The sequence below is a fragment of the Brassica rapa genome, chromosome A02 (assembly GCF_000309985.2).
Source record: "Brassica rapa cultivar Chiifu-401-42 chromosome A02, CAAS_Brap_v3.01, whole genome shotgun sequence".
NCBI classification, from domain to species: Eukaryota; Viridiplantae; Streptophyta; class Magnoliopsida; order Brassicales; family Brassicaceae; genus Brassica; species Brassica rapa.
Genome location: NC_024796.2, coordinates 13721886 through 13748405, shown reverse-complemented (window position 1 = coordinate 13748405; position 26520 = coordinate 13721886). Strand labels below are relative to the sequence as shown.

At 33.2% G+C, this 26520-nt stretch overlaps 1 protein-coding gene and 1 long non-coding RNA gene across 2 annotated transcripts; one reads left to right on the top strand and one right to left on the bottom strand.

Annotated features, from left to right (window-relative positions):
- Window positions 1-11850: 11850 nt before the first annotated feature.
- Window positions 11851-22310, bottom strand: LOC117132159. Its single transcript, XR_004455667.1, has 2 exons — window positions 17469-22310; window positions 11851-17267 (listed from the first exon to the last, which is right to left on the bottom strand). It is a non-coding gene; the product is annotated as an uncharacterized LOC117132159 (long non-coding RNA).
- A 243-nt stretch (window positions 22311-22553) lies between these two features.
- LOC103853024 (probable serine/threonine-protein kinase PIX13) lies at window positions 22554-26393 on the top strand. Its single transcript, XM_009129927.3, has 6 exons — window positions 22554-22851; window positions 23041-23525; window positions 25085-25220; window positions 25331-25464; window positions 25571-25694; window positions 25805-26393. Exons 1-6 carry the CDS (start codon window positions 22776-22778, stop codon window positions 26218-26220), a joined length of 1371 nt encoding a protein of 456 aa, XP_009128175.1. The 5' UTR covers window positions 22554-22775; the 3' UTR covers window positions 26221-26393.
- Window positions 26394-26520: the final 127 nt, after the last annotated feature.

Genomic DNA, 26520 nt, shown 5'->3' with positions numbered 1-26520 from the left:
TTTCGTTGGATACCTCTGATTATATTTTAAGAAAAAAATTGTGAAGCATTTATTGTTTTAAAATTAAATACCAATTTAAATTGGAAATTTCCAATTTAATCAAATCATAGATACGTAGTTTCTATTATGTTCCTCTCTTTTTCTCATTATAAAAAAATATTTTGGTTTTACAAAAAAAAAAAACAATTAACCAAAACTTTCTACCCAAAGTTATGAGACAGTTTATAAAAAAAAATTTGATCAAAGGGAGAGTTTATAATTTACCTTACGTCCTTTAGACCTATATATTTAACATCATTTATAAGAAATATATTCAGATTAATTGGCATTTCAAGACGATTGGATTATATATACATAATAAATAAAACTGTGTGGAATGATTCATGGTTTTGGCGGATTGAAAAACATTTAGATTCTGGTGTATGAAGTTTATATAAGATAGTGGTCCGTGTGGGGGCAGAAGCGTGTATGTGTGATGCGATATCTTTGCTTGCACCATTGAACACCAAATCACGAAATAGATTGAGATGGTGTCCGTATATCACCTATCCTAACATTCTTTCTGTTGGCCATGTTCTACATAAACTATTAATCGCCAGTTTGTCTTCCACATCAATAACTAAAACACCATACTCAGCTGTGATGACTTGACTAATTTGTGCCATTTATCACAGTTGCAGTATATGAAATATGGACTTGACTACTTGAGGCTCTGCTGCAACGCTGGTTCGCTTCAACGGTGTAGCCTCTGTTTTTTAAGAAAGTCAGTTAGATCCAACATGATACACTTAATGTACAAAAGTTAGTTTTCTTTGAATAAATTTTACATATATTCAAAAAAAAATATATGGACTTGAGATTTAGTAAAAGTCGTCTAAGAGCATCTCCAATGTATTACTCCAAATTTTACTCCAAAATAGTGTAACTCCAAAATGGAGTTGGATTTTACTCCAATGTATTACTCCATTTTTTTACTCCAAACAAAAAGATTCTTTTTTCATTTAGTTAATAATTGTTATTAGTACCTTCAACTTATAAAAAATTAACAATTAACCCAACTATTTTATGTTTACAAAATTTCCATAATAATATATTTTATTTAAATTAAATATTTATCAGTAAAAAAACAACTAGAGATTATCTTTCAATTTCAGTTCATGCAGATTTTATCATATGTAATTTTTCTAATTCAAAAATATTTTTATGCATTAAAAGAACATAAAGAAAAAACAAAATTTTGTTTTGTAATTTGAATTATGTATTGGGTCTTATTGTTTGTTTGTGCATATATCAAGTTTAACAAGTACAAATGTTATCAATCAAAATTTTGACCCACAAGATTAAAAAACTCATCTATTCCGTTTGAATAATACTTCACCGATTTTGGTAGTTTCGAAAATAATTTACCGAATTAATTATTAAATTACTTATTCATATTATATTATATTTATTTTATATTATTTATTCTTAGTTTTGACTTTTATGAATTTATGCATATTTTCTGTAAACTACAAAGTAATCTTTTGCGAAGTATTATATTTTTTATGTTATTAAATTATTTTAAGTATGAAATAAAAACATTAAAAATTAAAAGGATCATTTCATAAATATAAAAAGTTCAATTCCAAAATGGAGTAATGAGTAAGATTACTCCATAAATGGAGTAACCCTAACTATTTTTCCATTTTGGAGTTGAATATGGAGTGGGGTTGGAGAAGATTTTACTCCATAATTGAGTTTGGAGTCAAAAATAGAGTAGGGTTGGAGATGCCCTAAACAAATTATTGTAGCGCAAAAATGAACTTAATCGTTAGCTATAGGCTAAGTTCTGCTATTGTTTAGTTCACAAAAAAAAAAGTCCGGCTATTGTTTTCTATTGTTGTTGTTAGAGCCTACATGCGGGAGAAATTAGACAAATTTAAGGAAAAAAAAAGTCTTATATAAGAAAGATATCTTGGTGAAGAAGACTACGTACGTACAACGATTAGTTAGACTAGATATTCTACTGGTAGATCCTACAATTTGCACTCAAAAGGTTGAATACTTCTTAATCAATACTACCAGTACTTTTTAATCAACTGTTATTTTTATACTGTACGTACTTTATGTATTTGCCTCAATATAGATGATACATACGTTACGAAGAACTTAATGATGTTTGGCCTAGTGGAGAAATGCTATTCTCTACGTACAATAATGACCTTTGAAATCACCAAAAGAACATTTTGTTTTTAATTAGTGGCTGCTAGCCAGCTTAGAAACCACAAACCCGATCGTTTGTTATATAACCTGTAATTAAAACGTTAACAGAGATAGATGAAGCACCTCTTCTTTTTGGATAAAAGATGATTTACGTTTATGGTCGTTCTACTGAGAATTATATAAAAACATTGATGTCGTGTCCAAAAATGTTCAAAGTGTAATTGTTTATAAAAAATAGACCTCAATAATCCATTACATCCGAATGATCTCAATTAACAAGGTTGTATTAAACTACAAGACGAATATTATTGTAAGCTGACATGGCATTTGGAATTGGGATAAAGACTAATTCACTTAGGAAAAACTTTCTAAAAATATTTAGATAAGGTCAATCAAAAATCTTAATGTTTTCTTATATATGGGACAAGAAATATAATCGTTCTGTTTTTTTTTTTTTTTCAACTGAAGTTTATTAATATGATTAAATCAAAAAGGGCAAAGCCCAAACCTTACAACAAACAGAAGTCCAAACCCGAAGCATACAACATAGGAAAACAACTAGATCCGAGGCCCAAAACCAACCGAAACCCTAGTAGGCTAGGCGCCGCTCAATCCACGCGAAGACGCACGCCTCCTTTCTTCCTTCGGTACCAGCGACAGCGTCACGACGACTTAACGGCCACCGTCGACAGCAGAGTCGAATCCGGGACTAAACCATTCAACCAAACCTTCGATAATCTCAAATCCACCAAACTCATAAACTTCAACCAAACAGACGGATCTACGAATTATCCACATATATTAAAAGCCTACAATCGAATCATCATCTCCGACATACATGCGGCAACAGATTCAGATCGAGAGGCAAAAACCAGATAAGCTCAAATTCGTAGATCTAAATGAGGAAAAAATAATAAAAAAACCTAGACAAACGCCGGCGCCAGCGATGCTGCGGAAGCCACCGCCTCCCGGAAGCAGAAGCCGGCGATGGCGATGCTGAAGGAGCCACCACCTCCCGGTACCCAAAGCCGGCGAAGAAGGTGCTGAAAAAGCCACTCCTTCCTAGAAACAAGTCGGACGACCACCGAAGAAAATTACATCGCCGAAACCTAAGAAGATCTAGAAATCCCGAACGAAAACCGGATACTAAAAACAAAAAAAACGAACCCTACAACCGGACCGATGGTGGCTCAGAGAGCCTCTCCGTCGGTCGGAAATCTCTCAGTTTTTCTCTCTCTTCTCTCTCTGAAACTGAATTTGATTACAAAGTGTATATATATGATATAATCATTCTGTTTATAATCCCAATTCCCACACAATTACCCGATGAACAATAAATCCGTGGAAAGAAATAAATCTCTTTCTTTGCCTTTTTGATACTGTACCACTTCTAACTCTTATCTGTATCTTATACACTAAGAAAATATATTGATCTGATCTGTTGATCAGAGATACATGTAATGTATCACCAACCATAATCTCATACTTACCTGGAACAAAAAAGGATAATGAATAAATAATCAGGTATGCATCAAAGAAAAAAACTTATGTCTACTGTTTTACTATATCTATTAAATTTTCATATAAAATAATTTTAAATCATCAAACAAATTACCTCAAGTAGAAGTCTAGATGAACTTAAAATTATTTATACGAAAATTTAAGGATATAGTAAAAACAGTTGACAAAAGTTTTTGCTTTCCAAGTCTCAACAATAGTTTAGGAGGACTTGCAAGTTTCGAAACACTTTTAGCCATGAGATTAACGCCACGTACCCACAAAACAAGCAACTGAGCTAACTAACGAAAACGACGTTCGCATTTCACAGAACTATAATCCTAACGAAAGTATTCATATGGAAAACAATAACAAAAATGTTCCTGTGTAAAGTAAATACTAACCCAGTTAGATTTTAAGTGGAGAACAAACACCTAATCGGCCTAATATGTAAAGAGAGAAATGAAAGTTCTTGTGAAACTTTTGTGCCTGCTGGTCACCACACCATTTAGACGATACTTTGCGTGAAAGATGATAATAACAACTAACTGAAAAACATGCTTCAAAAGACTCTAAAAGATTTGGCGACGAGGGACGCTTGTCTATTTCTTATTCACAATCCTTTGGTTGTTTTTTATTTATTTATTCTGAAGTATTATATATTTTGTTTTTGCTTTTATTCTTATTTTTAATTGAGAGATAGAAGATGAACACCCGAAATATCCGATTAATAATCGAAATTTTAATACAACATCAGCAGAAAGAAACAGTTTGCTAAGATGGAAAACATATTGTACAGTTTAAAGGATAACTATTTTGTTATAACTTTTGCTGTCTCAAAACTTTAGACGACAAGAAAACATAAATTAAAGTTTTTTTTGGGTAAACACGTTTTGAAAACGTAGATCGTCATATTATCAATGATCCTGTTAAAGATTGCTACTAATGTACTGTATCGCTGCATAGGAAGTAAACCGATTAAACGATTTACAAGAAATTTTAAGAAAATTGAAAAGAGAAATAACACATGAAACAATGTGGAGAATGAGCAAACGTGTGAAATTTTGATTTGCCAAATAGAGATAGCTGACAAAAAGTTGAATTATATTATCTTCTAAAAGACCACTTATTAGTTTTGTTGACGCTTTCGATCTTCTAGTGCACTCCCCACTTTCCGACTTCTCTCAGACCATTTTTGCTTGCCATCACATGGTCCGTCTTTTTATTAGATTATTATTTAGAATTTTTTCATACATTTCCTGAGATCGTTTGAACGAGTTTCTTTACGAAATTTACTTAAACCCATTACATATATGTTGTTCAAAGAACACGTTTTTAAATAGTTTTTAAAGACAACGTTGTATAAATTTATATAAATAAAATGAAGTTTATGAAGACTTTTTTTCAAGAAACTGCATAACAATTTTCATCTTATCATGATATCGCAAAATACATTAACTTTCGTAAAATATATACTATATATATCTTGATTCTAAACAAGTTGTAGCCTTAAGAGCACTATCATTGGTGAACCTGTAAAAAGATCTTTTCACCAATAAAAAGGAGAAATAATAGAGTAATATCTCATCTGAGAGATTTTAAACACTTGTGAACGATTTTTCAAGGGAAGTTAACTTAATCAGCCTACAAATTGGGTGAATAACCAGAACCATGTAAAACTTTTTTTAATACTACCAATTTATAAATATCTAGTGTGCCCTTTTATTATGTTATAACAAAAACGTAATTATAAGAATGCAATTATTTTTAAAACCGTGTAGGAAAAAATTGGGTGCTACGTAAGAAATCATTGACATGTATTAATGAACTCAGCCGTAAAACTTAACGGCGATATTGACAACTGAGTTACGGTTACATTGCAACTGATTTATAAAACACGGTAGACTTATGAGATATGGACTGACTTTCATGCATAAATCAGCCGCACGTTATGGTTAATTTACAGGAATAAGGCTGATTTATGAAATAACGATTGACTTACGAATATTTGTTACGACTGATTTATACATCGGCTGGCTGATTTCTCGAAAACTTGACTGAGTTTTAGATAAGACATGGCTGAGTTGTGTTTTTCCGACTGATTTAGTGATTATGAGCTGGCTGAGTTATTTAATGTACTGCTGAATTATTGGAGGTATTATGGCTGGTTTTCGTATTTTCAGCAATAATGAGCTTGATTAACAACAGTAAACTCAGCTTAATTACAACTGACCTATTAGCAAAAAAATTAATTACTAGAATATCATTCATTTGACGGCTAAGTTATTTGACAATACGACTGGCTTAATTTTTCCAGCCTAGTTTCCGCTGATTTATTAGCGAAAGATTAATTAATGATATAGTATTCACGCTGCGAATGACTTACATTTGTAGTTATGACTTATTTATTAAGGCTGAGTTATAAGTTTGTTTTGTGGCTGTTTTACCGATTTTCCATGTCATCAACATTTATTTTCCAAGTCATTATTAATATTACGACAGTCAAATTAGGGTTTATGTTAAAGACGTCGTGTCTTGTTCTTCTTCTTCATCATCTTTTTCTTCTTTTTCTTCTTCATCTACCTTCTTCTTTTGATACCCAAACATAATATTTTGAAATATCTTCTTCAATTACTCTTATTTTCTCATTTTTATTCTTTTCATTCATCTATTTCTGAAATCTTATAAATCCAGTAATTATTGTTTTCGCGACGACAAAGCCATAAAATTGAGCTAGTTAAAAGGAAGGCAGAGAAACGAAGTTGACAGAGTAGACGAAGTTGACGAAGAAGATGACGAATTTAAAAGCCGTTTTGATATGTTCGACGAATCGAACGATGCCTTATCTGAAGATGATAAATTCAGTTTATACAATGCGTCCCCAACACAAGACAAGGATTCACTAAGGCTACCTCATAAGAAGACACCTCACAACATTTTGATGACCGAATCGAAAAGAAATCCATAGGTTAAGGTGTGAGTAATGTCAACGAATTGGATGAGATATCAGTTACTAATTTGTATTTTGGCTGAGTTATGTTAAAAAATGCATGAGTTATAACAACGAATTGGCTGAGTTATCAGTGACTAAAATTCATTTTTCGGTTAAGTTATGTATAATTATTGCTGAGTTATGCTAACGAATTGGCTTACTTATCAGTGACTAATTCGTGTTTTGCTAACTTACTAGACTGGCATAGAATTAGCAAAAATTATGTCTGATTATGTACATATTCACACGCCTAGTAAAGGGAGCCATAATAATTGCACTTACGCATGAGTTATATTTTCAATTAATAAACCAATATAAATTATATTTACAACTGTCTAATTTGTGATTTCGATGAGAATGATAAGCAATAGTCATAAGAATAACTAATTCTTATGCGTTATATATAAAAAATGCATGAGTTATGCCAACGAATTGGCTGAGTTATCAGTGACTAAAATTCTTGTTTCAGTTGAGTTGTGTATGATTATTTCTGGGTTATGCCAACATATTGGCTTAGTTATCAGTGACTAATTCATGTTTTGGCTGACTTACGAGACGAGCATAGGGATGGTCGTTAGTTTAGCATCTCGAGATTAGCAAAAATTATGGCTGATTATGTACATATTCACACGCCTAGTAGAGAAAGCCATAATAATTGCTTACGCATGAGTTATATTTTCAATTAATACATCAGTATAAATTTTATTTATAACGGTCTAATTTGAGATTTCAATGAGAATGATAATCAATAGTCATAAGAATGACTAATTTTTGGTTTGGCTGAGTTATGTAAAAATGTCTGATTAATACCAATGAAGTGGCTGAGTTATCGGTGATTAAAATTCATGTTTTGACTGAGTTATGTATAAGAAATGTCTGAGCTATGACAAAGAATTGGCTGAGTTATCAGTAAAAAAAAGTTCGTGTTTCGGCTGAGTTATGTATAATTATTGTCTGAGTTTTGATAGATATGTCTTTCGTGTTGAACATTCATGACGTTTGAAAATGGTCGGGAATGAAGCAGTAAGTCGGCCCCACTCATTAATTTATCCTTCTCGAAGAATATCCAAGATCGCCTGCGAGAGGGTGTGTAAAAATTTGAACCACGTAAAATTTGTTATATCAACAAAGACACTCGCACCTGGTTTTAGAACCGTGGTAGTTATGGGAGGTCGAGCGTAACATGTACATTCTCTCCTTGATGGAGAGTAATGGTAAAGACGAGTGAGACGAGAACGAGACGAAGTGAGAGAGATGAGAGAAAACCAGTAAGCATGGAGATAGATGGCAGAGATGAGAGTGAAGAAGAGGAAGATAAAAAGAAGATTCATACTGAAAAAAAAAGTGAAGAGAATGAAAAAAAAAGTGAAAAGAATTGGCTGAGTTATCAGTAAAAAAAGTTCGTGTTTCGGCTGAGTTATGTATAATTATTGTCTGAGTTTTGATAGATATGTCTTTCGTGTTTGAACATTCATGACGTTTGAAAATGGTCAGGAATGAAGCAGTAAGTCGGCCCCACTCATTAACTTATCCTTCTCGAAGAATATCCAAGATCGCCTGCGAGAGGGTGTGTAAAAATTTAAACCACGTAAAATTTGTTCTATCAACAAAGACACTCGCACCTGGTTTTAGAACCGTGGTAGTTATGGGAGGTCGAGCGTAACATGTACATTCTCTCCTTGATGGAGAGTAATAGTAAAGACGAGTGAGACGAGAACGAGACGAAGTGAGAGAGATGAGAGAAAACCAGTAAGCATGGAGAGAGATGGCAGAGATGAGAGTGAAGAAGAGGAAGATGAAAAGAAATTCATACTGAAAAAAAAAGTGAAGAGAATGAAGAAGATCTAGAGAGAAATCTAGAGAGAGAGAGAGAGAGAGAGAGAGAGAGAGAGAGAGAGAGAGAGAGAGAGAGGAAAAATGAATAAATCTCAACCTTCAGATCTAAAATAATCCAATAGCTTAGAAATGTGATCCATGTATCTGAATCTGATTGGCTAGAAATTTTTATCTTTCTTTTTCTATTTCTATTTTTAATTTGGCATTCCATATTTGATAATTTGTTTTGTACGTAATTTTTTTTAGTTATATCTTATTTCAATTTATTTTTTTATAGTTTATAATTTAAGTTTAAAGTTTTATTTTCTATACTTAATAAATTGATATCTATTTTAAAAATAGGTGTTTAAGTTTGAAAATATTAGATTAATATCAAATTTATGATTTGGATTAGAGTTTAGGTTTAGAGGTTAGTGTTTGAATATAGGGTTAGGGGTTAGTTTTAGAATATAAAATTTATGTTATAGAGTTTATAATTAATTAAATTTAGTGTTGGATACACATGTATTGTTACTTATATTTAGTTTCCTATAATCAGTTATCAAACCATCTAATAAAATACTTAATTTCATGAAATATATAAATGAGACGGCTGACTTATAGGAACATTACTGTTGATTTATACCGTTCAGATATGGTATAGGGTTTAAGGTATATGATTTAAGGTATATGATTTTTTTAAGTATGTCCACTTAATAAAAATACAAAAGTACACTTAATGAAAATATAAAAGTACACGTATTCAAATGAAACTAACTTGTATATGGTTTAGTTTATATGATTCAGGGTTCAAGTTGAAATTAGAGTCTTGTAAGTAAGTAATTGTGGGAACCAAAATTCGCACTGTCGATTTCCGTTTAAATAAGAAAACTAGGAAAACCCTAACTTCCCAGAGGACCCGGATATCTGTTAATTACCACACGTCAAGCAATCAGAACACGAGAATGACAACGATAAAAATAAGAAATCGAAAAAGAGAGCAAAGTAGATCTTATTCCGAATCTGCGTATGAGCGTTACAACAAGGTATAAGCCTGGGCTCGAGAGCTGTCGGCGAGATTCCTAGTTCTAGCAACTCTAAGACGGCTAAACCTAATTGAGTCGCAGCTCGAAATAACAAAAACGGAAAGTTGCCTAAATCGCTCTAAGTGCTAAGTTTGCTCTGAAAAAGTTCTCCTCTTGCTCCTCGCCTAGGACTCCTTATATACTAGCTCCAAGGTCGGTTTACGCTTTTACTCTTCTGCCCTTAAGCCGTCATAGCATAAAAATGGAGATATTCCATTTCTCCCGATCTTCACAATTATCTTCAAAATTTCAGTATTTATCCGCGGAAACTTGACATTTATCCTTCCTCGTGGGCCAAGCGTGAACCATGATGTGGTTCACGGGCTTTTGGTTAGGAAAAATCGTAGGATGGGCCTCGAGTCGTGTTTTAGGTCCCTTTGGGCCGTCTTCCGACTCGACACGTTTACTACGAGTTTTCCGCGGTTTCTAATCCGCGAAGTTTGATCGATGAATTAGAATAGCGGGAAACATGGACTGAGCTTGCTACGGTCTTCGGGAGATAGCATTCGAAGGTTTGACGAGGATGCAAGGACTGGTGTCATATCGATGTTCGGAAAGGTTCAATCGCTACACAGCGACCGAACTTTGGCTCGAGCCCGGTCGTTATGTAGCGACCGAGCGAAACGAGTGCCCGGTCGCTACGTAGCGACCGAGCTTTGGCTCGAGCTCGGTCGCTACGTAGCGACCGAGCGGGACGATCGCTCGGTCGCTACCAAGCTCGGTCGCTACGTAGCGACCGAGCGGGACGATCGCTCGGTCGCTACGTAGCGACCGAGCTTGGCTGAGTTCGGTCGCTACGTAGCGACCGAGCTTTGGCTCGAGCTCGGTCGCTACGTAGCGACCGAGCGGGACGATCGCTCGGTCGCTACGTAGCGACCGAGCTTGGCTGAGCTCGGTCGCTACGTAGCGACCGAGCGGGACGATCGCTCGGTCGCTACGTAGCGACCGAGCTTTGGCTCGAGCTCGGTCGCTACGTAGCGACCGAGCGAGACGATCGTTCGGTTTGAATCCCAAAGGATACTTCTTCGTAAAAATCTCGTATAAGTTATTTTTACGGAAATTACATCCCTTCTTTTACTAACTCTTTCGGAAATACGATCTCCGAGGATTTTCGGGTGGTAATTCCGTCGTAACCGTTTTTGACCCCAACAGTAATTGTATAAGTAACTGTAAGAGAACATATATCTCAAGATCACCTTAGAGTCTCAACTTGAAAATTCAAAAAACTATACACATTGAGTTGATTTATATTCACGTGATATTTATAAGAGGAGATTCACTATAACATTTTAAAGTACTTCAATTTCATTTTCTGATTTTGAGGTATGTTTGAAGTATGGTGGAATTATATAAATGATACGGTTGAGTTATCTAAATGACACGACTGAGTTATCTAAATGACACAATAAACATTTTCTAATTTTAGAGTATGTTTGAGGTTTGAATGAGTTATATAAACGACACGGCTTAGATATATAAACAATACAGCTGATTTTGTGTAAACATAGCATAAGTCAAATACAAAATACATGGCTGAGTTATGTTTCTTACAGGGAAAACACAAAATAGTTGCACCACTCCGGTGATAACTCATCCCTGTCTCCAAGCTTCATTGAACTCCTCTGCGTTGCCTTTGTTGAATCCGTCACTTCTCTTCGTTTCCTCCATTCTCTTCTCGTTCAAGTTTCTCAGTCACTCAGCCTGGAGAAAAAAATGAATTATCCAAAAAAAATTGAATTATCCAAATCTGGATATCAAATCACAAAGAATACAAAATCCGAAAGAAAGGGAGAGACATACCTCAATCATCTCTTCTTCTCATATTCATCGTAACCCACCACCGAGAATCTCATTTCTTCTAACAAAGTAAGCACTGTCCATCATATACTCGACAAACTTCAATGATTACATCCCACAATCGTCAATATGAGTGATTTTTAATGTATTTTCCTTTTCTCTTTGGAACATAAACTGTTTATAGCTAGGTATTCGGAGATTGACAGGAAGTAACTTAGCCACAACTGCATATATAAATCAGCCGCAACAGAAAACTAACTCATCCACAACGTACATAAAATTCAGCCACAAACTCGAAAAGCTCAAAGTAAAGCGTCGAAATATACATGAGAAGACGCTTGCGGAAAAGACGGTTTCAGATAAAATGCTTGCAGAGAAGACGATTGCGGAGAAGACAATTTCAGAAAAGGCAATGTCAACTCAAACGGCGATGACGATTTCATTGATGATGAAAGTTTTGAGTTTTTTTTTTAACAACGGAAGTTTTAAGTTAAATGTCTTTTAATTGAAATCACAGTTATTAGTGACATGGATTTGTTAATAATTTTAATCACTTTTTTAATTATAAATAATCACAATTAAAAAAGCTAACCAAGTGTGTTTATTACTTTATTATAATCTACCAGGAGTTACCCAACATTTGAGTAATATTTAGAAAATGTATGCTGTTCTAGTAATATCAAAACTTTTTTCTCAACTAATTGAGTAATTATCTCTTTTTTCAATACATGATAACTTTATAATGATTTTTATTAACACTTAAAGGCAGTTTTCAAGTTTTTATTACACCATAGAGCAGTTTGTGCTACTAATGTAGTTTTTGGTGGCTAATTACAACATTAACCCTAACTATAAGAAAACCTAGTTGTTGATTTAGTTACCTTCTACAATTTTTTTCTGTGTTTGAATTTCAAAAGATTAAATGAATCAGATATACTTTTTTTAAACCATAACAATTAAATTTATTTTGACGTATAGGCAAATATGTTATATGTAGGTAACGGAGCATCTGAAAAAAACGTGACAGACCTCTAATCGCGAGTTCCATTCCGCCGTGGTCGTCGTGCTTGGGAGAAGAATTGTGGCGGCTAGAATCACCATGGTTTCAGTCGCGGAGCACCAGAGACTCCGGAGAGAAACGTGATGGAGAAGCCGGAGAGCTCCATTGTCCGTAACCTCAAACCGTGAGCAAAATTTTGGCAGAGTTCTACCGTAATACGCTTCAAGGTCAAGTCGTCTCCTTCTCGTCGTGGTCTTCATGCTCGGGATGTGGGCGCCAGAATCGTCATGGCTTCAGTTGCAGATCAAAGAAAAAGCTTGATAGGAGCAACAATGGTTAACTTTTGATTATTTGCAACTATGGTCCTCCCATTCTTTCTTATTCTCCAATTTATCTCAAAATTTTAATCAGTTCAAGTTTCTTCATGAATTTGCCCAGAAACTTTAAAATGTGCAATATAGACCATGGTTATGCAATTATGTATGTAAATACACTTTTCTATTAACAATTAAATGCTACTTAAATAATTTAATCTGATTAATTAAGATGCAATAGTAACATCTAAGTGTTTATAGTGTACATATGTACATCAACTTCAAAGTGTACATGTGTACACTATATATGTTCTTTTAGATATAAACAATCTGCACCACAATTGAGTGCAAACATGCGTGTACATGTGTACACATGTATAGCTTAAATGTAATGTACACACGATATTTGTGTACGAGCGAGTTTCAATGTACACATGACATGTACGAGCGACATGTACACACGACATTTGTGTATAACTCAAATGTAATGTACACATGAGATGTACGAGTAGGTTTCAATGTTGCTCAACGATGGTTTAATTTTGTATTATATATCAAACAAGCTATACATGTGTACACCTAATCAAACCATCGTTGAGCAACATTGAAACCCACTCGTACATCTCATGTGTACATTACATTTGAGTTATACACAAATGTCGTGTGTACATGTGGCTCGTACATCTCATGTGTACATTACATTTGAGTTATACACAAATGTCGTGTGCATTTGATAGGTTTTTTTGTTGCAAAGACTTCAACTTTAATGAATAGACAAATCTAAAAAGGAACACTAAACCAAAATTAAGAACAAGAAGTTGAGAAACATAATTTAAAGTTGAGAAACATAATGTAAAACTCAATTTAGTTTACATTATACGCAAAATGACACTTTATCTAACCTATAAGTCTATGTATTTATGATTAAACTCAATTGAGTTGTAATGTGGCTTTGTATATTCCATGTGGACACGTGGTGGTGTGCGTAGATAGTGGTTGTTGGATATTTGTTGTGTGTGTACGATATAGTGTAATGGAGTAGATGTGTACGATAAAAATGGTGGTCTTCATGTGTACATTAAATAAGGACATCTTCAAAAAGTGGTGTTCCCGTGGTATGTACGACTTGGTTGTGTACACGATCTGAGTTGTACATGTGTACACATATATGAATGAAAAGAATAGTAGTTGTAGATGAAAAATGAATAACCCATGTTATATCTTCAGAGTGAGGAGAGGAAGTATGTTAAATATGGTGGCGTACATGGGTATATCAATAAAGACATTTGCTAGAAGTGGGCTGGTGTTCCCCTGGTATGTACGACTTGGTTGTGTACACTATCTGAGTGAATGAAAAAGAATAGTGGCTGTAGATAAGAAATGAAAAACATATCATATGTTATGTCTTCAAAGTGACAGGAAGGGGTATAAAAAGTCTTCGTCAATGATATCAAGAAATGATAGTGTACATGTGTACAATAACCAAAGATTAGTATAAACTAACTTAAAATGAAGCTAACATGAAAACACACACTAATCATTCTTGTTGCATGTAACAAGGGGTAAAGTGCATATTTGAAAGTTTGGAGTCAATTAAAAAATATGTGTATTCCATAATTTGGAGGTCAAATTGAAAACCTAGCTAAACATAAATGACCTAAAGTGCAAATAAAAGAAATATGATTTGGTGGAGATCAATCATAAGCATCTTCTTCTTCTTTCTACCTTAGCAGTCAACATAAGGAGACGAGTAGTCCCGTCTGATCTTGTTTGTTATTCACCATGGCAGCTATGAAGCATCACCACCGGAGTCATCACTCTTACTGGAGGTAGATAAAGTCGGATATCCTTGCCGCGCCGGAGTCATCACAAAATCAGGTTATTAGCCGCAGTAATCCGATGGAGATGGAGACATAATCCGATGGAGATGGAGGCAGAAAATGATTAAGGTTCTGTTTTTACGTAAAATCAAAAGAAGAAAATAAGTGTGGGAGATGAAGATATTTTATTGTGCTTAAATGAATCTGGGCCATTAAAATGTAAAGCAAAATACAAATCTAAAGGCTGAGAAAGAAAACAAATATAAGTCTTGTCACATATATCATAACAAATCTGGGCCATCGATTGTAAAAATAGATGAGTGGTGTGGGTTAATTCCTGCTAAAACAATCTTTTTAGTTAGTCAGCTATTTAGTTGCAAGATAACTAATTAGTTTAGAAAAGAGAGAAGTTGTTAGAAGAAAGTGTCTTGGTAGCATAAACTGTCTTATTATGTAATAATAAACTTAAAACTGCTTTGGATGTAATTGTTTCTAAAATCTATTGATGGTACAAGCATAAATACGCACGCATGTTTTTTTTCCAACATGGCAGATTAGTATTAGAGTATTTGTACCACTGGGTGTAGTTTTAATAGTTTAACAATATCAATCTAATCAGTTATATAACACTTTATAAACAAGTTCGTGTAAGTTTGGTTAGTATTTATTCTGTTTTAAATTAATTATCGTTGTAGCGTAAATTTTTTATTACAAAATAAATATCGTTTTATAATTCCAATGAAATTTATTCCATTAATTTTTTTTGCTCTTAATTAAATTAAGATAAACAATAAATATTATACAGTTATAATGGTCAAACAAAAGACAAATATGAAGATGTAACTAATTTTTTAATATGTGTACAAAACTTTAGAATGACAATTAATTCGAAACGTAATAAGTACAACGTTTGTATTTATGTGCATTGACGAGGATTATACCTATACAAATATTAAAACGGATTGATTTTCTATAAAACACATTTTAATCATTTTTATACAAGTCCTTTCTCAGACCTTATGGTCCAATAATTTGTATATTGTCCATGATCGTAAGATTTTGATTATGCGGAAATGTTTGATATTATATAGATGTAGGGAAACCTAAGACTAAAATAATGAAAAATAATGGGTTTAAAGAAAATGCATCGAATGTGATCAAATTAACTTAATTTCAGCCACGAGATTCTCTTTATTAGTGGCTTATATACTTCACTGCATAGGCAACTTTTCCAAATTCTCACTGAAAGCCGACATGACATTCTTCCAATCGAAGAAGTGGCCTGCCTTGTGATTTAGCCTTTCACCAAATAAATTATTTCATTCATTTCCTAGAAATCGAATTTAGAAGAATAACATTGTTGTTGATGTATAGTTTCAACATATATACGTAGATGATATCAGGTGATAGGGAACAAGTCTTATCTGATATGCTAGATATATAAACTTTTCCAATACGTATAATTATTTGGCATTGAGTTTACAACATGCTAAAACGGCTTATCACCCGACAACATTTACATACAAAGATGATAAAGACTAAAAATACAAATCATATACATGAAAAATAAGATAACTACAATTACTTTTCCAAAAATAACTTTACTGGTTGGGGAATTAACAGTATGTAACAAAGATTTGAGATAAAACTTGTCAGATCTAGTGAAATTTTCTTTATTAACTAACAAACTAAAGTTGTTTCACAAACAAAACAACGAAAAGGAACCTCATCATTTCAAGCTTCACAATACGGCCGCCTCCTAATAAAAACATTATTGAGATAATGAGTTAACTGTGCATAGAGATCACGTGGTTTTTTTAGTTGAAGCCACTAACAAATCTAACGTCGAAGTCTCTTTTTCTTTTACTGTTTGAAAACGATCTTTGATTCTTTTTCTCTTTTTTAGTGATGATGATCAGTAAGCAAATCTTTAGTATACCCCATCTTTGGATTCTCAAGATCCATACTCTACGAGGACTGTTTAACTCATGTGTTTGGTACTGATGTTGATGTTCTGAGTAGCACCACCATCAAAAGATAAACCAAACCTCGATACAAACCAGATCAAACCGACTTGAGATATGGTTCTCTGATGATATCGGTTTGGAATTTGGTAAATGAGCTCATAACATGATTTCAGTATAAGCATTGCAAACTAAAGACTCTTTATTCGGTCTAGTTTTCTCTGGTTCAACATGTTTACCGATTCAGTTTTGCATATTACTCGGCTCAGGATCAATCTATCTTTGAGGAGTGTTTAAGTCCAAACATAAAGTCAAACCTAGTAGATACGACTCATACGAGTCATATAATCCAACATAGGAATAATGAAGATGATTTGAAAGATCTCTGAATCACATTATTTGGTCGAATTAAATGCAGCTAAAGGTAAAATCTGCGTCAAGTTCTTGTCAAGGTTTTGAGTTTTGATCTCAGATGATGATGAATATTAAATGCAGCTAAAGGTAAAATCTCAAGTTCCATTTTCCATTCATGTTGGCGTTAAGAGTCCAATAATTGTTTTCTCTAATATGCATATATATAAGGTACCTGAAAGAGAGGCTACACATTTTTTTACAGAATCCAGCAAATAGAGAGTCAACATACTTCAGATACGAGAGAGAGAGAGAGAGACCTTATCAAACATTTTGAAGCCATTCGTACATCCTGATCTTCCTTAAACTTCATTATCTTCCAGGCAAGTCAAAGACAATCAAGCGTAGCAGAACAGGCAAGTCAGATATGCTATACTGACAAAACAAGTAATGACTTAAGATTCAGGGATTCCTCACAGGAAAAAATCTTATTCCTAAACTAAAACACATTCTTACGAGATCAAAACTCAAAACCTTGACAAGAACTTGACGCAGATGAAGTGTATATGAGTGAAACACTAAACCAAAAACCAATCCTCAAACATGGCTGGGTACTACAACTACAACTCACCGTAACAATTATCAGATCGGATTATCAGTAATTTTTCTTAAGTTAGGCTTCATACTCCGTATAACTGTTTCCAAGTTCGAAGGCCGTATCCATTTTTTTCTTAACCAAAAGTTCAGGTTAAGATAAAATCTGAAACTTTACACAAAAGTTCATGCACTTATAGCTCCAAAGCAAGGAAACTAATCAACACACAAGAAGTTCAACTAAACCCAGAGAGCATTAAACCGACAAAGCTAAACACTTTACAAACAGAGCTCAAATATCCACCTAGTTTTGTTGACTTCTGCACCAAGGTAATCACTGCCACGTCTTTCAAATATTACTAAGCCCATATTAATGGGCTTTAATACGGGCTTAGATCTCAGAATACATACGAACGAGCTCACACATGCGAAATTTTCATTTAGAAGAAAAGGAGGCACACCACCTGATTAAACCGGTTTCCACCTGATCTCAACGCTAAGCACGTCTCACCAAACTAATCTGTCTCTAAGCTTCAGGCAGGTTTATCGCAGCAGCATCTGGATTTGTCATTACAGCTTAACTTATTAATCTTGTTAGCTTTACCTATAGGGAGACGAAAGATATGTGTGGTTCTGGATGAAAATATAGGGAAGTCTCTGAAGAGATTGTTGCACTTCTAGATTTGTGTAGGGTAAAAAGTAAACTGATTAAGAGAGTGTGCGCAAGGTGTATGAATATTATTTCTGCATGTAGTTTTTAGTTGATCAGGTTAGAATCTATTTAATAATATTATATAAAATAAATAATTCATTTTATGGATTTGCCTAAAACTATGATTTTGTAATAACTTTTAATGAATTTAGAAAGGTTTTTGAGCTTTTAAACCTTTCCTTAAACAAAATCTCACACCGTTCTTACAGGGACTGTCTAATAGCACGTGCATGTGGAGCGGTCGAACAGGGTCCAAATATAAAAATAAAAATTTTAAAGAAATTTTCAACAATATATACATAAATTATAGTCTAAAACATCAAAATTTAAATACAGTACTGACTAATTTAGAGTTTATAATTTATAAAAAAATGTTAAACATATATAAATAGAACTATTAGTTTCTAAAGCTATTTCATTATGCTTTAAATATATCGTTAATATTTTTGAACAGGGTCCGAAAAATAATTGAGACGTTCTTATTTGATTTTGTGTATGTTTTGTGTTATCTAAGTTAATTATTCTTCTGAAATTTTGTTGTTTGTTGTGCATGCCATGAAGCTCGTGCTAAACGCATGGGTCGACCTATTTCTCGGTTTATATTTTGCCTATGCTTTGCTAGTCTCTGTTTTTTAAAATTGTTCAGTGTAGTGAGATAAGATAACCATGTCAAATAAGTATATGTGCTTTGTAATTGCATATATCTTAAATTTGTGTGTTTATAGTTTATATTATAACGTTTGTTTACCTCCATTGACTTTGCTGGTTTTTTATAACTTTAACTGCTTTAATTGCCAAAGAATATGTTCTTGCTTATTAAAAAATTAAGTATAACCCATAAAAAACTTCAATACAAGTAAATGACAAGACCAACGACTTTCAGCAGATACTATTCATTCATCTATTTATTTTTCATAAATGTGAAGATAACTTATATTTTGAAACTAAAATACTTTTCAAAAAATTATATTATGAAACATTTATAATGTAACCATGTATGCTCTTATAATGTTTAGCTATTAGACCTAACGTTGTAATTCAGTAGATAAATCTAAGAAGTATGTGTACATTTACTTGTGAAGATGTGGTAGTTATGAAATTTTAGAAGAATGTATTCCAGATTTAATTTTTAGTATACATTTTTTTTGTACAGCTATTAATTTTTAAAAAGGTATATCTCCAAAAGCTGCAATATATATCTCCAATTGGAAACATCGATTTCAAAATAAATGTAAGAATGTGACATACGTATAGTCAACCGTGAAATTATTTAGGTTTTTCTCACAAGAAAAATAAACAAATAAATGAAGTAAATGCAAGTAGGTGCCGAGTGGAATAACGCGGACGTTCTAATATATTATGTCAACTTGATCTCACTGCTTAACCCGATCTACACATTATTTTCCATCGATATAGATATTCTATTTGCATATTCCAGTTTATGTTTAAGAAGAACAAAATAACATTAACATCTGCCAACGTTTTAAACGTGAGCTCGTTAAAAGATAATCGTAGTGAAACAAAAATTAAATAAAAATCAAATCGAAACCCTCTCATTCATCGGTCGGAATGTCTTGTTACTATGTTAAGCATATCTAAAGCTTTATTTGGAACCGCGTTTGTCATTTGTAACTATGAAATTGGCAAGTATCATGCTCATTGTTTCCACATGCATAGTTTGTAAAAAGATGATCCGAAGATATAAGGTTTTGACCCTCATTTTCCACCTTCCTTATAAGATTCCGTATATATATATACTGTCACATGTGCACTCGACCCGCCATTGCTAGACGCTTCTTCTTGTTTGACTTCTTCCCACCACTGATATTTTATAGGGTTTTCATTATGAGTGTGACTGAATAACATTCATAGAGTAAATAAACTTAGAGTAAATGTTCTTTTAAGCTAACTCCATTTTTTCTACCAATCAGATAAAATTGTCTTTCAGCTTATTTACTCCAAAAAGATAAAAAAAAATGTAAAGTAATATTTTTCTCTATCCTAGACAAATGAAAAACTTTACTCCTAGTTTCGCGCTTTATTTTTCTTCCTTTTCCACCTTTATTTTTCACCTTCTTGCGCTATAACCATGACAAATGAAGCTTTTCTTTTTGCTTCTAATATTTCATTGTTCTGTTTTCACACGTATAAACCCAATATTTTTTTTTCAAATAAATCAATAAATACTCATTTTTAATATCTTAAATTTGTTTTCATTTATGACAAACTCGATATCTGAATTTCTGTGTATTTTACTCCGATTGTTACGTCATTAAAGTGACGTATATGATCGGCATAGTCCATGTTAATGGTAATTTGGTATGCGAACAAGTTATAATGAATTAGGTAACAAGTTATAATGAATTAGGTAAATACCTATATATACAAGCAATCATGTTAATGATTGTATTTGTACTAAGAAGTTTAGCGCCGTGTTATTTTTTCTAGATAACCTACGGTATTAAGAAAAACAAGCAATCATGTTTATGTTGTATCTTCTGAACTTTATGTAATTACTTTAGTCGAATGCTACCTAACTCAGTATAAACATAATTTAACAACATTATCTTACCCATAGAAAAAGGAAAATAAATATATAAATGTCGACTTTTCTAGCTGCGACTGCTTCCCGATCTGCGACCCAAACCACTTACAAATAGCAAACTTTTTCTGTTCCATTTTTTGAACCCGACCTTTACAATACAGAAACTCATATTCACAAAAGACTCAATCAGCCACGCAAAGGAGATAAAGGAAGTTCCATTTCCATAAAAATTAAATAAAAATAGCACTTTTTTATTGATCATGTGTAAAAACATGGTTTCGTTATATACCATTTTTAAATTCTATTATTTACTAAAATTTATGTTTGCTTGTGTTTAGAAAAATGATTTTGGTATATATATATATAACTAATGTGGTAAAGGTATAATATAAAACATGATTAACCTGTTAAACTATATCTTATAATTAATTTATGACTATTTTATTCAGTTCATTTCACCAATAATTATTCAATTATTAAATGTTATTTGATACATATAAGTAAGATCCATTATGATATTTTTTGGTTAACCAATAGTTTCCATGTCTTTTAGAGCATCTCCAATGTATTACTCCAAATTTTACTCCAAAATGGTGTAACTCCAAAATGAAGTTGGATTTTACTCCAATGTATTACTCTATTTTTAACTCCAAACAAAATGATTCTTTTTTTCATTTAGTTAATAATTGTTATTAGAGCATCTCCAATGTAAAACTCTATTTTTTCCTCTAAAATGGAGTAAAAGTGAAAATGAAGTAAAATTGCTTCAATCCTACTCCATTTCCCACTCCATAATGGAGTGATGAACAAACAAAAAATAAATTACTCCATTTATGGAGTAAATTTTATTATGGAGTGAGATATGGAGTTGGGTTGGAGCATTCCTTACTCCATATTCACTTTTACTCCATTTTAGAGAAAAAAAATGGAGTAGGAATGAAATATTAACCCAACTATTTTATGTTTACAAAATTTCTATAATAATATATTTTATTTAAATTAAATATTTATCAATAAAAATACAACTAGAGATTATCTTCCACTTTCAATTCGTGCAGATTTTATCATATGTAATTTTTCTAATTCAAAAATATTTTTATGCATTAAAAAACATAAAGAAAAATAAAGTTTGTTTTGTAATTTGAATTATGTATTGGGTCCTATTGTTTGTTTGTGCATATATCAAGTTCAACAAGTACAAATGTTATCAATCAAAATTTTGATCCACAAAACTAAAAAACTCATCTATTCCGTTTGAATAATACTTCACCGCTTTTGGTAGTTTCAAAAATAATTTACCGAATTAATTATTATATTACTTATTTATATTATATTTATTTTATATTTTTTATTCTTAGTTTTGACTTTTATGAGTTTATGCATATTTTCTGTAAACTATAAAGTAGTAATTTTTAGTGGAGTATTATATTTTTTTATGTTATTATATTATTTTAAGTATGAAATAAAAATATTAAAAAATCAAAAGGACCGTTTCATAAATATAAAAAGTTCAACTCCAAAATGGAGTAATGGATAAGCTTACTCCATAAATGAAGTAACCCTAGCTATTACTTCATTTTGGAGTTGAATATGAAATGTGATTGAAAAATATTTTACTCTGTAATTGAGTTTGGAGTCAAAAATGGAATAGGATTAGAGATGCCCTTAGACCAACATGTAGCTTTGGGCCGTGGACAATATAATTGCAAAGAAAAGAAATGAGAAAACGTAATAAATATTTATTTTTGTGCAACCAACAAGTATGAAACATGATAATTAACGTTGAAAATACTGGTAATTAAAAAAATATCAACAATCAGCCAATCAAGGGTCTGCTATATAACCATGAAAAAATCAAATAAATAGACGCCTTTTTATTATCGAAATAAATAAATATATATTTCCCAAAAGAGTTGTGCTTGGTATCTTTCCTCTCTGTTTCTAGCCTCCTTCCTCCATCTTTCAGTTAAAATCTCCAGAAAAGGAAGGAAGAAAGGAGACACTTGGAGCAAAGGCTATCTTTAATCTTATGTGATCATAAAGAAGATAAACCCAAAAAAGAGCAAAGTCAAAACTTGTTTTGTGTGATGGGGAACTTCTGTCCTTGTGGATCTTCTAGCGTTCGACACGAACAGAGCCCTGCCTCCACCAAGCCCCTCTCAGGTTCATACACATACCCATCTCTCTGTTTCTATTTTCCAGTGATTCCGAAGTTTTTTTTTTGAGTTGTTGAATTAAGAAGAACAGAGAAAGGCTTCAACTTTGAAAATGTCAATGCTTTGCTCTATTTTCATCATTTCGTTTTAAGCCAACCTCTTTAGTAAAGTTTCAATCTAACTATTGATCCGACAGTGATGAGACATGTGCAAAGTCCAGTTAACACAAAGCTTCCGCCGCCGTTGGTCGCAAAGTCGCCGGCTAGAGGGTTGAAACCAAAGTTTCCGGCGGCGGAAACAGGACGGCAACCAACTCGTGACAGACCGCAGGAGACGCCTAGACCCGTCGATGACCCATCTCGTGAAAACCCGCAGGAGACGCCTAGACCCGTGGATACTCCACCGTCAAAGCCGGTGGAGAAGTTGGGTATGCGGAAGAAGGCAGTGCCGCCGAGCGGGAAGATAGTGACGCCGAATCTGAAGATGTTTTTACTGGAGAATCTCAGGACGGCGACGAAGAATTTCCGGCCGGAGTCTATGATCGGAGAAGGCGGGTTCGGACAGGTTTTCAAAGGATGGCTCGACGAGAAGACGTTAGCTCCGTCGAAGCCCGGTGTCGGAATACCGGTAGCCGTTAAGAAATCAAACCCTGATAGTGCTCAAGGCTTACATGAATGGCAGGCAAGTAACTACTCCACTTTTTATTTCCTTTTTCATTTTCATTTTGCATTGAAATCATTAATAGTTTCTAATTCAGGCAATAATACTCACATAATAGATTGGAAATATCATTTGTGCATTTAAACTGGAGAAAAGTTAGTGAACTTTGCAACGGGGATAGACAGACCCTAGATACTATTTATGAAAGAAGTAACAAAAAGTAGTAGTCTGGTCGTTTTAAATAATGATTGTTTATACTGTTATTACTTGATGTTTTAAAATTAAACACATAAATGAAAATATATTTAACTTTTACTTTTATGAATAAAAAGATCATTAATTATCAAACTAAACGTATTTTAATTAATAAAAAGAAAATGAATAATATAAATAGTCATAAAATATATAAAAGTTAATAACTTTCACACTAAAATAGAAAATACCATCTAATTTAAAACAAAAATTATATACTGTTCAAAACAGAAGGAGTATTAAAGGTATAATCACAAGTACATGGGTCAAATAGATTATAACTTTTTGGACATCAGATGAAATAAAAGTAGTCTTAAAACATTCTCCGGAAACATCTTAGTTTACTAATTATAAATTAGTTGCCAGGTTGATCAATCTAAATGATAGTTTTTGAAACATACTTATGGATTTAGTAGTACTGATTAGTCGAATAAATCACATGCTGTAAATTTGGCACTACGTACTAATTTAGAAGTTATTTGTACAACTAATCAATTTAGGGTTTATATGTCACTAACAAAAAGTTACAACAAAACGTATATGGTATTAATAATTCAGTGGCGTGTTACACATAGTTGTATTTGAAAATACATTTTAATCATTTAAAATTGAATCTAATTGTACCCGTCTCATGTATATCACCTAAAAGAAGAAGAAGTCAATACAACATTACGCTAAAAAGAAGAAGAAGAGTTCAATGGATTATCACATAACCGTAGTCAATCAAGAGAAAAATACGTATATAATAATCAATGATGTGAACATAAATATTTAATGATATGGTTGGATGCTTTCTTCTGTTGATGCGTGGAAATTATTTTCTTCTTTGTGTATTGTCTCCAGCAAGAAATTTCCGTCATAGCTACAATATCGAATAAAAAGGGTCAACATTCATAACCTTGTTTATAGGAGTATATTTATATTTATAAATAAAATATGTAATATTGACCTGTGACAAAAATGAAACAAATAATCTTGTTTATCAACAAACAAATAGTAAATATTGACCTGATTTTCGACAAGAAATGATGATAGATAGCTTTGACCATTGACTTTTCAAATATGTTTGAGACATGCTGGACTCCTAAGAGCATCATTATTGCAAGTCCTTGTGCTTAGGTCCTTAATTAAGGAACTTTCGGTTTGGGTTTCCGTAAAGTCCTTAACCCACAATTATATACATCTATATAATATATACATATACATATATATGTATTAAGGACTCAAACACAAGGACTTGCAATAATGATGCTCTGAATAACTCCAAGTCTCCAAACCTACAAAATCGAATAAATAAATAAAGAAATTTTATATATTGTAAATTGCAGTGTGAAGTGAAATTCTTAGGGAAGTTTCACCATCCAAATCTTGTCAAGCTTTTGGGCTATTGCTGGGAAGAGAATCAGTTCCTCTTGGTGTACGAGTATTTGCCCAAAGGAAGCCTTGAAAATCACCTCTTCTCAAGTACGATTTCACTCAACCATCAATCACCTTGTTTTATACATCCTTTTTCTTTTTGACAACCTTATACATATCTTTATATCATTTGTGTGTGCATGTAAATGTGAATGCAGAAGGAGAGGCGTTGACATGGGACACACGTTTGAAAATAGCCATTGAAGCAGCTCAAGGACTTAACTTCTTGCATAACTCCGAGAAGAGTGTTATTTACAGAGACTTTAAGGCTTCCAACATTCTTCTTGATTCCGTATGTCGTTTCTTTGTCATCTCTAGTTCCCACACGTTACTCCATGCGTGTTTTGTATGTCCTTATTTTTTAGGCTAACAAATTAATTTGTTGCCGTTTCATTCAGAACTTCAATGCCAAGCTTTCTGACTTCGGTCTAGCCAAACTTGGTCCGATCAATGGATTCTCTCACGTGACCACACGTGTCATGGGCACACAAGGCTATGCAGCTCCCGAGTACATGGCGACAGGTAATAAAAACGTGCAGTTATACGACAGCATGTGTAATTGATGTTTTGAATAAGTATATAGTTTATTTGAATCTTGGATTACATAAAATGTTTTGTTTCGTGTTATATAGGTCATTTATACGTACGGAGTGATGTTTACGGATTTGGAGTTGTCCTCTTAGAGATATTAACCGGTCTAAGAGCACTCGACCCAAACCGACCACCTCTGCAGCTGAATCTCGTGGAATGGGCTAAACCGGGTTTGACACAGAAAAAGAAGATCCAAAAAATGATGGACCCACGGCTCGAGCACAAGTATCCAATTTCGGCTGTGATCAGAACTGCAGCACTCATTCTACGGTGTGTGGAGGAGGACCCGAAGAACCGACCGCCTATGGACGAAGTACTCAGAGAGTTAGAAATCGTGAGGACTATGAGAGACGAACCAAAAGAAGAGAAGCGTAAGCGAAGCGGTGGTGGTCCAGATAATAACCGGATTAATCGATATGGTTCACCGCACGTCCGTGGAACCGGTCGAACCAGATAGTAACGTGTCTCTTTGCCTTTGGATCAGTCATATTATGATGTACACACTACACTATAGTCTATACACAAACATACGTAAAACCTTTATTTTTATAAAAATAGATGTGATACTTTGAATCTTGGGAATAGTTGTAAAAAACCTATGAACAATGCTTACACAACACACACATACTATATGTGATATCTTTCTCTTCTTGTCAGGAAAGGCATACACTGACATATCAGCAAGCGATAATGGCAATGTATCAGAAGAGTCTCGTGCTTTCCTATTTAGCTTCAGATGTTCGGCCTCGCGTTGAGA